The sequence below is a fragment of the Myotis daubentonii genome, chromosome 7, assembly GCF_963259705.1.
Source record: "Myotis daubentonii chromosome 7, mMyoDau2.1, whole genome shotgun sequence".
Lineage (NCBI taxonomy): Eukaryota > Metazoa > Chordata > Mammalia > Chiroptera > Vespertilionidae > Myotis > Myotis daubentonii.
In genome coordinates, this window is record NC_081846.1 from 20,263,158 (window position 1) to 20,275,437 (window position 12,280).

At 40.7% G+C, this 12,280-nt stretch overlaps 1 protein-coding gene across 2 annotated transcripts in view; it reads right to left on the reverse strand.

Moving 5' to 3' along the window:
- Positions 1 to 744: 744 nt before the first annotated feature.
- The window catches only part of MREG (melanoregulin), a 55,809-nt gene continuing 44,273 nt past the window's right edge, over positions 745 to 12,280 (reverse strand). For both annotated transcript variants that reach the window (XM_059703069.1, XM_059703070.1), the window contains exons 3-5: positions 4,820 to 4,910; positions 3,122 to 3,285; positions 745 to 2,618 (exon numbers count right to left, since the gene is read on the reverse strand). In XM_059703069.1, coding sequence (XP_059559052.1) covers positions 2,484 to 2,618; positions 3,122 to 3,285; positions 4,820 to 4,910 — 390 coding nt within the window. In that variant the 3' untranslated portion in view covers positions 745 to 2,483. The remainder of the gene's footprint in view (positions 2,619 to 3,121; positions 3,286 to 4,819; positions 4,911 to 12,280) is intronic.

Consider the following 12,280-nt stretch of genomic DNA (forward strand, 5'->3'; position numbering starts at 1 on the left):
TCCTCCTGCAAAGATGATGGAGGGCAAACAGTCCAACCACTTATCTTGACTACTACTCATTTCATACATGGAAAATTATTCCTAACACCCTTTGTACAGTTTAATGAACCTTCTGGTGTAAATTTTGATAAAGATGATTAAAATGATTAAACAACCATCTTTGTAAAGTGGATTGCTGATTAGGATACTTCAAATCCTGCAAGCCTTTAGGATGTACGACAAAGTTTAGTTATCCATTTCATATTACTGATGCTGAAAGAAATTTAAAGTAAATTGCTACTAAAAACTACAGCTGTTGGTTTTTGAAAAAGTAATGATCTATAAGTCTATGTTTTATCAAGCTATTATGTGTAATAATTTAATTTTTGTTTTCATAACACTGTTCTTCCTAAATTTAATCTTACTAAATACTTAGAATATAGACGAGTAGCAAAATCAGATAAATTCCATTTAGTTAAAATGATCAAAAGATGATCAAACTAAGACCTGTTTCCCTGACTCAGTTCTCTAAAACCCAGTCTTCAAAACCCATGTTAAGGGACTTGAAAATTGAAAAATTGAGATGCCAAGTGTCCTCTGTAGTGTGTTAAAACAAAATATAGAGCCCTGGCCGGGTAGTGGGTTTAATCCCTGGTCAGAGAACCTTATGGAATCAATCAATGAATGCATATATAACTGGAACAACAAATCTCTCTCTTTCTCTCTCCTTATTTCTCAGAAATATAACACACATCCAGCCACAAAGTACGTACAGAAACCTTTTAATTCCCTGCAAAGAAAATTTCCTGGATAATTCCATATGTCTTTATAATCATAGAGGCAATCTTATCCTTACTCAAACATTACCAAAAATAAAGACTATGGGTACAATTTATTCTCCATAGATGCAAACAATCTCAACTATTTTGACATCAAAAAGGCAGAAAGACAAAATACAAATTCCAAGGACAGAGATGAAAACAACACTACTTTCTATTTTTTAGATTTATGTTTTGTTTTTATTTTGTTGGACTATTGCACTGTTTGTATGTTAACCTTGCAAGAACTCATGGAAGTGAGGAAAAATATCTGCAGGCTAATTTTAAACACTATGAGAGGAATTAGGCATTAAATAATAATAAAAAAATAAGACTTTTAGCTTATGAAACTAGGAAAATTTTTCCTGAAACATGACAGTTAAATTGGTCTGCAATGCATTAATAAATGGAGAACATGGGTCTCCTCTCACAAATACCTGAAACATTATGTTCACTACCACAGAAACTAGACAAAATATGGATATTTTCAAGTCAAAATTCCCTGGAATAGACTAAAAACAAGTTACCTTTTAACCTAAAGTTGGAAGAGCAAAATCTGTAAAATAATATTGTCCTTGTGCTCAGCAATCTATTCATGAATCCTACAAGTTCTGAAAGTCTTTTCAATAAAATGAACCCTGATTTCTTGGCAAGCTCCTTACTTAAGAGGCAAGTAACTTTTAGAGCTGGCCTTCTCAGTCCGTGGATAGAAGCCAGCTGTACTGCCAGCATTGCTCCACTTAAAAAATCATCTTCAGAATGAAAGTCCAGCAATGACCTTCTCCAGTGCAACACCACCTGCAAAGATGCAAGATGGCACGAGAGGTCCCTGGGCAGGTGCAACTCTCAGCCCACATGCCGGAAACAGGTTAAAGGGAAGAGAAAGAAGCAGGGGCCAAATGTTTCTGTTATAGATGCTATCCTGGGTAAAATATCAAGGGCTTTTGCATCAGAAGTGGACAATGTGCAAAAAGGAGGTAATCAGATACCAATAAAGTCAAGAATTTAAGATGCTTGTTCCACAACTAAAGACAGAGCTTCTAATATATACCTGCAGGATGCTCTGCTTTGGGTCATTCTATTTGAAACTCAAGGCTGCACCACACTCTTAGTCATTTCTATTATCTGGTACATCTGTATTTCTAAATAATTATAACTGATACTTAAAATGATGTCTCTGACACCCTCCAAGGTTCTTCCAAATTAAAGAAAGGTCACATTGTGCCTGGTATTATTTTGGTGTTAGCCTATATATACATATAACAATTGTTTAAAAACCGGTAATCCATATTGGGCTCAATGAGAACTCTCTCCATTAATTTTAATGTTTTATTAACTAGAATATCCCATTCTCCCAATAGGACTCGTGACTAAGGCTTATTGTACAACCAATACCAGAATGAGGGCAATGAGTTCTTTAAATCAAAACGCTCATGATGCAATGTCCCACTGACCACCTCTTCGATGCAAGACCACCAAGGTATTTCAATGCAACCTGAACATCTCACAGGATACAGTCCTCATGAAAACCAGATATCCAAATCCTTAGACTTTTGTAGGAATCAGAATCATTTTTCACTCAGTTGACTCTCCACTTGCTCACTTGTATCTACATTCATTTGTCCAGCTTTGGTTGGCTGCTGAGTTCCAGTGGAAAAATTCCAACTCTGCCTCCCAGCCTCTCCTCTAGGGACTTGGAAATGGAAGGCAGTGCAGTTCTTTCTGGCCATCAGCCAAGCAGGGCACCCCGGGCTTCTTGGGGTAAGTTTGACGGGCAATTTTAAAGAACTCTTCTGCAGCATCAAGAGCAATGAGACGGTCCTGCCAAGAAATTAAATACAAAAATGCTGTCAAGATGGGAACCCAAGCCCTGTTGATGGGAAAACCAATCTAAAAACAACAAAATCCATCCCAGACATAATAACAAGGAAACATTTATTAAATTTTTCTCAACAAATTTAGAGACACGCCTTAACCCTTCACTTACATTATCCAAGAAACAGTCTTTCAAATTCTTTGCCAATCTTGGGTTATATAAACAACATTTTTCATATCTCTGACCTACGAAGCTGACTATACAGTAGAATTGGCTGAAAAATACAGATTCTTGAGCCACAACCCAAGCCTCAATAGGTCTGAGTGCAATCCAGAAATCTGAATCCTACAGCCCCGGGTGACTCGTGCTACTGGCCACAGATGCCAGCACCATCTGCTACCTCACACTGTGGGGTTGCCGGTGGGGTTAGAATGAGGAGTATATAGATTCACAGAAAAGCAAAAAATTTAAAGCAACATCAGGGCAGATGGAAAATGCATCCACTCACCACAACGAAGAGGTATCTCTCGGAGAGCTCCCAACCTGTTGGGAAAATAGCTGTCTCTTCAGCCAGTTTCAACAAGATCTCTCGAGCTTTCCTTGTGTTTTTAGAGTCACTGATGGTGCTGAGTTTCGTCACTGACAACAAAGAGTCTGTTTCCTTTTGAAAACCTAAGGTAAAGAAAAAAAAAGTACCTATCAAGTAAAGTAGTCACAGGAGGGGACCGTCCTGCAGCACAGGCCCTGCAGGAGGTGACGGGACTCCAATGTGGATCTGAACAAGCATCGGAAAACTGAAGCCAAAGGCACCGCTCCCTGGGCTGCTTTCCAGCTCAGGGTGACTGGCTGGCGGTGTGTTTCATTGAAATTCAGTTTAGCTCAGTGGATAGAGCGTCGGCCTGTGGACTGAAGAGTTTGGGTTCAATTCTGGTTAAGGGCACATGCCTGGGTTGCGGGCTCAATCCCCAGTGCGCGGCGTGCAGGAGGCAGCCAATCAATGATTCTCTCTCATCACTGATGTTTCTCTCTCTCTCTCGGCACCACCCCCCCCCCCATCCCTTCCTCTCTGAAATCAATAAAAATATATTTTTTAAAAAATTCTTTTGATATTTCTTCTTGTTTAATTTTCTCTTGTTAACTTTTTCCACAGAGTTGAGCCTCACATGCTCATCCGCTGACTGCTTGTTTCCCTTGTTTTGGTTTGAAACCCTCCTCCCACCCCCTACTTTTCCTCTCCTCCCCAAGCCCCAGAATTCCAACCTGCCTTTGAGGCTTGGAAGCCAAAAAGTGGTCACTTCCAGGTCTGTCCTTCTCCAAGCCCACATTCCCTTCCCCGCAGCAATATGGTTGGCTGCTTAAAATTACTTACCCAAAGGTATAAAAGACTCATAGATTTCAACCTGCCTGGAGTAAATGACATTTTTAAAAAGGAGACTATTAAGTCCCACCAATATTGAGTGAGTAAAGGGGGCAGAAGTCCATCCCATCCCACTGTATCCCAAGTAAAGCAATAGAGGCTAGCAACTTGGTACCCCACTTTTAAAAAGTTATGATGCCAAGGTGTCATGTTCTCTTTCAAAGCAGAAGGACTGAGGACTTCAAAGGTGATAAATTCATTTTTAACCATTAAAATTAGCTTATTTTATAATGTGAAAGCCATGGTTATTGTATTGCAACCCTAGCAGAATTCAGAAAAACCAATACTCAATGTCTCCTCAAATGCCACAGGGATTTTCCTCAACTTTGAAGTTTTTCTGCCTTTTAGTGCTTTGAAAGTTAACACTTAATTTTATCGTATTCTTAAAAAAAAAAATTTGCTTACAAACAATATCTCTTCCACCTGCCTCACCTCATAAAGCTATTACTAATTCACCAATCACTCCCATTTAATTCAATCAATGCACAACTCCAAAAAAATTCAATAGTAGTACCCATATGATTCCACTGCTCTGTGCAACTTGATACTGAGGACAGATGGAGTAACACATGGCAAAACATGTCCTCAAGACATGGGCCAGTGATAATAAAAGTGGCAGATGTTTATGCTGGAGGAGACAGGAGGACAGGATTGGGGGAAAAATTCGTGCACAGTAGCCTTCAGTAGTCAATTACTGACACTCCTTGTACAAAAACCATGGTGAAGAAAGTGAAGAGGAATGATCACCACTGCTCATTCTTACCATTTCATAATCACATACAGACTCACCTAAATCTTCTAAAATGCGTTTCCATCTATTTCTCACTTCCCTTCGAATCTGTCGCAGGGTATAGATATCATAGTTGAGTTTTTGCCACTCCTGTAGGGGAATAAAAATTCAGTCTTATTTTCACTCTTTGGCCTAAAGCTCTATCTAATTCCCAAACTTAAGCTGTTTAAACATGTGTTTCTCCTCTTCACTCATCTTCAAAGTATGTATAAAAGAAGAGAAGAGTCAACAGGAAAACAGTGGCTACCATTTCTGGAGAATCTACTCCGCAGCAGGAGATGTGACACATTACATGAATTATCCTAATTAAAGCCTGAAATTACCTAGTGTCTCAACTTCAATGATCCCACCTGTAAAGTTGGGATAACAAATGTGAATATCCATTTAAGGTTGTAAAGGTAAAAGGTCTATTAAAGCACAATGCACGCCCATGGTGCGCACCAAGAAAATCCATGTATTATTAAAGCCATTTTATAGATGAAGAAACTGAGACCCAAAGAAGTTAACTGGCAAATCCAATATCACCCAGTTAATAAGTATAAGAATTGGTATTTGAATCCAGGTCTGACTCCACAGTTTTTATGAGAAAAATGACATACATAGAATGTATGTTATCTTTTATTATAGGGATAAAGTAGAGATAGGATTCCCAAGTTTCTTAATTCCTAGCCAATGTTTCCCTTATCATATATCAGCATCACTTTCTTTCATTTCCATTCCCATGATAGAATGAATCTTTCAAGCACTGAGAAGAACTATCATAAGGTTATTAATCTGAAAACCAGTCTTATGGGTCATAGGCAATCATGTTGACACCAAAATAGAACTTGAATCTTTCAGGAGCATTAGACTCTTTACTGAGCTAAGTATTTCTCTTAAATGCTATTGAAATTGTTTTTAAGGGGCTTTATCTATATGGAACAGTCATTTTATAAGATACACCCTTTCCTCTTAACAAAACCACATAACTATCCTAAAGCATAGCTTAAAAGAACATCATTCTAAAAGGCTCAATTTAAGACTCAAGTTTTATGATATTTTGACTCCTCTCAATGATGCTATTATTTTCCTACGAGGCTCCTTTCAAGGTTTGCCTTGCTCACTGCTAATCAACTTTCAACTGGTTAAGAGAAATCAATTTACTGCCATTTAAGACGTTAAAGATACCACTTGGGAAAAGAAACTAGCAAAATAAAGTGTGTTTTGTTATAACTGCATTTTAGATCTGTATCTGAAGATATGCCAGCATGAAGTCATGAATTTTAGCTGTTTACTAAAGGTCAGGAAGTGAGAAATTTGAGTACCCTTTCCTGGTCCTATTATTTGTTTGTTTGTTTGTTTGTTTGTTTGTTTACCAAAGGCACACACACACTTGCATGTACTCAAGAGTGAGATGATTGGAATCAGGGATAAAATCTGTGACCCTAGAAGAGAGTAAGATTAATTGAATCATCTCAGAAATATGCAACCCTGACCTCATCTTTATCATCATGTTAAAGCACACCTGCATAATCCCCTAGAGACTGTTTAAGTCATAGGGGGGAAACTCAAGTACTGTGGTTTTCATTGGATGGGCCTATTGTACTAAATTGGCCATTCAGCATTTAGCAACTTGGAAGGGATATTTATTAACCACTGACTCTTGGCAAGTTCATAACCTCACTTGTCTCAGGGCCTCATGTGCAATGCAGGGATAGTTAGACTACCTACCTCATCCGCTTACTGTGAGGATCAAAGGAGTTGGAGTTTGGTGCATACCCTCCTCCAAATAGTGTGGACACAACAGAGAAACAACCCTCCAACCCTCGGCATGGTTTCTATTATGAGGACTAAGGACATTATACATTGCAGATGCAGAATCTCATTTGGGAGGATCCCCAGAAGAAAATTTTCTCTGCTCTTGGCATCAGGTACAATTTTACTTTTCCTGGAAATTACTTCATTTTCTGGACATTGTGAATTTTGTAAATGATTGATTTCCACACTTACGTAAAAATGTGGAGTCATTTCATGAAAAACTTAGAGGTATTTTGAATCATCAAAATTTTCAACCGTGCTTATGTCTTCATTCATGTTTGTGCTTTCTTATCTTCTAGTGTGTGCTATCTCACTATTTTTCATGTGAGTTGCAATAAGCCCTTTTTAATAAAAAGAAGAGTATAAATAAATAAAACTATTTCACAGTGCAGCACTGTGCTTATTCTCAGTTACACTGACCCTCCTCCTTGCTGGATGAAATGAAAAGTAGTTAGATTCTTAGTCATAGTGATTAAGAGCTTCACACAATCAATCCTGAGATATATTCACACAACCTTAAATTTTGTAACAAACCACTAGGTGGCTTCATTAACTTGCGATTAGAGGTCTGCTAATTTTTCTTTGAGCTTCTTAGGCTGATGCCTTAGACCAAATCTCTATTTTTCGGAGACGCAGTCATCATTGGGTGATCCAGGCTTCAGACTTTAAAAAAATAAAAATCTTTCTCTTCCTGCTGTCTGTCTGCCAGTTTTTTGGATTTGTTTGCTATTCCTGAATACCAACACTGAATGTTGCATAAATTCATTCACTTGCAGCATCTGTGACTCTGATAAAGTGTTTGATGGAGAAGCAATAATATGACATTTACAAATAGGTAAGGATGGACCCACAAATGATGCATTGACTGACATGCACATGATAGGTGCTTGTTCAGATTAGTGGTATGAAACCATGCATTTCCCATATCCATATTATTACTGTCTTCTTTTGACAGACGAGTCATGGGTAATCATATGAAAGTATCTGGAAGTTTTGTGCAAAATTTAAAGCCTTAAGACCAGTAGGAGCTTGGGTAGGATTTTACCTAAGAATTGAGTTTTGGTAAAATAAATAGTAAGAGGGGAATTTTAATTCCTCTTTAACACCTGACCCCAAAGAACAGAATCTAAAGTGACCAATGAAAAATAGTGACGTATGAAATCTGCCCACAACTTAAGAAACTAACTCATTTATTCCCTGGTACTAGAGAAAAACAAGCCTTGTGATGTCCTTCTACAAGTTTTAAATTGCAACAGTTGTTTTTAGACAAATAATTTGAAAATAACAATTAAAGATCAGTTAACTGTTCTTCACCAGTGATCTGAAACTCAAATCTATTAGACATTAAGAGTAAAAGTCTTATTTTCCAAAAGAAACTTTTGTTTTTCTCATAATTTCTGAAATAACACATTGTGGCCAATGTGATGCTGTGGTCCAAAATTTTAACAATGAGTAAATTGTCAAAGGTGTAATAAAAGAGATAGTGCAGAATTAATTTCACAAGATACCTGGGAACCAGGACAAACTAAGAAACATGTGATTGAAAATGGATCGCTGAAGATGCTTATAGCTGAATTCTTGGTTTTTCTCCTCTCTAGTTGTTGACCAAATCAGATAAGGGAAGCTAGATAAGAAGGTTGAGGCAACACCATAAAAGGCAGAACAAAACTCAATCTCCTGCAACCATCCATAGCTAGTTGTCCTCCAGGTCTGAATCCCATGAGCTGACTTTGACCTTGAGTTCTAATGTAAGTTCCTGAGATCACTTTCTCACACACAAAATTAAAACATTTTATACCTATCTATACTACATTATTGTGAGGTGGTGGACAAATAGGACAGTTAAAAAGTACTACTTGTTTCTTGTTAAAAAGGTGATTTATACAATTAAAGAAATGTACTCTAACAATAGATCCCATAACTATTTTACACTCTTAGGAACAACCGCAAAAGAGATCAATTTATTTTTAAATAAAAATAACACGATCAGCCGAAACCGGTTTGGCTCAGTGGATAGAGCGTCGGCCTGTGGACTGAAAGGTCCCAGGTTCGATTCCGGTCAAGGGCATGTACCTGGGTTGCGGGCACATCCCCAGTAGGAGATGTGCTGGAGGCAGCTGATCGATGTTTCTCTCTCATCGATGTTTCTAACTCTCTATCTCTCTCCCTTCCTCTCTGTAAAAAATCAATAAAATATATTTTAAAAAAAATAACACGATCACACAGAAATAAATATTTAAAGAAAACAGAAGGCTATGAAATGAAAGTTAAAAGTTTGCTTTCCCATTCTCTTCTTGTCTATTTCTCAGAGGTAGCCACATTTGAACATTTCTTCTTCCTCCCTCTCCCCTCCCCTCCCATTGCCCTTCCCCTCCTTCTCCTCCTCTGGTAGCTTCCACTACCAATTCCTTCCTTTTCAAACTTTTTTTGTACTTTTTTCTATGTACTAAGAGTAATTTAGCTCTGCCTTCCCTCTCCTCCACTCCCCTCCCCTCCTCTCCTGTCCAGAAAAAGATTATTGGCTTTATTCATGATCTATCCCCTAGAGCTGACACCTTACTGCCCTAAATTAAAGCTGGGTTTTGATGGCAAGGAGAAAGGAGGGATAGGGACACTGGGGCAGCTAATATGTCTGCAACTAATATGTCTGGCACAAGTAAATATTTGATATTTGCTTCCCCAACATCTATACTCCTCTTATCCCATCAATCTGGATGTCAAGTTCACCTAGACTTCCCTTTGGAGAACAGTTACATTCTCAGCCCTCAGTATACACTGATTAGCTTAAGCCAACAAACTCAACTTTGGCTGTATATTAGAACCATCCAGGGAGCATTTAAAAATACCAATGTATGGAATCCACCTCCCAGACCAATGAAATCAGGATCTTTTGAAGGGGTACCGGATTTGAAACCCAATAATTTAAGCCAATCAGCCTATCCCACTGCCTCAAGTACAGACATGTAACCCAACTCAAGCCAAGGAGATGCAACAAAACCCATGGGGTTTCTCAGAGCAATCAGGAATCGTGTTCTCTCTCCGTGGTGTGAGGGCACAAAATCTAGAACTACTCCCATCACTTTTACTACCCCGAGAAGAGCCAGCCTCAGGAAGAAGTCAGCACTCAGAGGAGGGCAAATATGAAAAGGTCTCATAGAAATAGAGCCTAAGGACATCTAGGCCTCAGGGGCAGATCTCTTCCGAAGCCAATCCTCCTTCTGGAACTCTGTTATGTAAGACAATTCCACTCAGTTTTAAAGAACTAGAGTTCTCCTGGTTCTTGCATCCAAAAGACTGACGTTACAGAGTCCACTCATTAAGTACATAAACAAAAAAGAAACTATAAATGCTGCACAAAATATTAGTCTTATATTTTCCTAACTCTAGACCCTAGGGTTAGACAGCATATAAACCTATTCAGCTGGGGATGCATATGGTTTACAGAGAATGCAGTGTTGATGGCTCTGCCTGGTCCCAATCTTTCTTTCCCAAGAGTGCCCCAGGCAATGCCACAAATATAACAGCAGGCCTTTTCTGTATCCAGGAATTGCTTTATGATGCTTCCCTTGAATTCTGTCCATCTGAGCAGAGCTTCTGACTCTCACAAGACTGTTATTAACAGGGGAGAGGAGATGGCTGTATCTAATTGGCTAATTTCTTCTAAAGATGGGGGGGGGGCAACATTGGCTTAACCACTCAACTCCCTTACTTACAAAAATGTTTAATCCATCTGGCCACTTCATCTCTGAAGAATGACCCAGGCAAAACCATTCCCTTCGACCTGCAGGGGTGCGCAGGGGTGGTGGGTGGTGAGGAGTGGCAGGGGCTGCAAAGGTCTGAGATGCTGAGGACCCAGGAGAAAAGATTAATATTTCAGACTGGGCTGTGCTTGTCAGCAACAGAGAGCTGTGAAACCGCCTGTGGTTTTCTGAAACGATGCTTCAGGGCTGAGAAAACTCTGGGCAATTCCTTGGCTCCTCCCCCTGGATGCCCCACTGCTGGCTTCAAAAAGAAACCGACCACGTGATCTTTCTTTCCTTGAAATGGTCCCTGGAGAGCTTGCAGCCCTCTTCTAGGCTCCCTCGTCTACGCTGGAAAGATTACAGGTTGAGGGTGGGAGCGGTCAATGGAGGGGAAAGGAGACATATGTAATACTTTAAATAATAAAGAATTTAAAAATTTAAAATAAGGTTACAGGTTACAAGGATGCCTAATTCAGAACCCAGCCACGTGCTGCACGGAGCTCCCGTGCCCACCACAGTTTCCCTGGCGTACCATGGCTTTCCTCCTCCCGCAGCTAATCAGCCAGCACCTCTGAGCAAACACCGCAGAGCTCGGACCTCATCTGCCAAATCCAAGAGAAAAAGGGTTTCCAGGGAATAGCTCACTCCTCTGAAGAGGGCAGCTGGTTTCACTGGCGTCAGCAGCCCTGACGTCCTTCCCTGAGCCCTGCTGCTTCCTCAAGCTCCACTCCATCCTCCTCCTCTCCCTTCACCGCCACATGCTTACAGGGGGAGCTTCCACTTGCTGTTCTCACTTCCTCCTCATCCCCTTACTCACCAGCCCCTGACAATCAGCCCTTTCAGATCCACTGCATAAGGGAAGTGGTAAGGTGCTTTCCCCGCCTTCCTCTGTCACTAGTGACCGAATGGGGGTGTCTCATAGTCCTTTCTGAGGGCCCTCATCTCTCTTAAGCATTACATCCTGACGGCCATCCCCTTCTGAACATGCCTCTCCAGGTTTCCGTGGAAAAGGAACAAGGAATGAGAGCTTATTATGAGCCCACTCGGTACAGCAGGCATGGACTCCTCCACCCTGGGAGGCGGTGTTAGATCCCCACACAGGGGAGAAAGGAGCAGTATCTTGCCTAGAGTCACTCAGCAGCAGGTCTGAGATTCGGGACCTGCCGCCTCCCAAGTGCATCCTCCAGCTGATCGCCCTCCCCCCCCCTCCCTTCCCTTTGCAGGTCCCTCTTCTTCCTTTGCCTCTTCTTTTCATGCCATCCTTTCCCAAGGCTCTGTCTTGGGTCTTCTTCTCATCTCCATCTCCCTGGATAATTTCCCCTCATGCCTCCACTTCTGTTGTCACTCCCAAGTCTCCCCGCTTTGCCTTGACCCCAAGCCTCAGCTACAGGGCTTGATTTCCCCCTTTCTGCTGGATGTCTCCACGTGGGCGGGCTGCTAACAGGGCCACTCAATAGAGTCTGACTCCCCCACCAGCCTCCTCCAACATCCTCTCTTATGTTTCCAACTTGGTTATTTGCTCACTCCCCTTCAATCCCACCTTCTGAATCCATACCAGTCACCTAACCCTATTAAGAGCTCTCCCTGCCACAAACTCTCCTCTTCTCTAATCCCAATGCTTCAGCCTTAAGAGGCCTGAATAGATGCAATACTGATCCCTCGGCTTCCAGAAGCTAATGCCTCTGATCTCATACCAACCAGCTGTCTTCCTAAAGGTGAAAATGGGTCTTTTCTCTCCCTGACATTTTCAGTGGTTCCACACCACTTACTGAGTAGTGAATAACGTTTCAATCCCAAACAGGCTCTCCATAATCTGACTTTCCAGTCTTGTTCCTATGTCCCTCCACTCACAGCGTGACCCTGCTACGTGGAACCACCAGTCTATGCCCGAGCATGGCTTGAATCTAAATCCTAGTCACT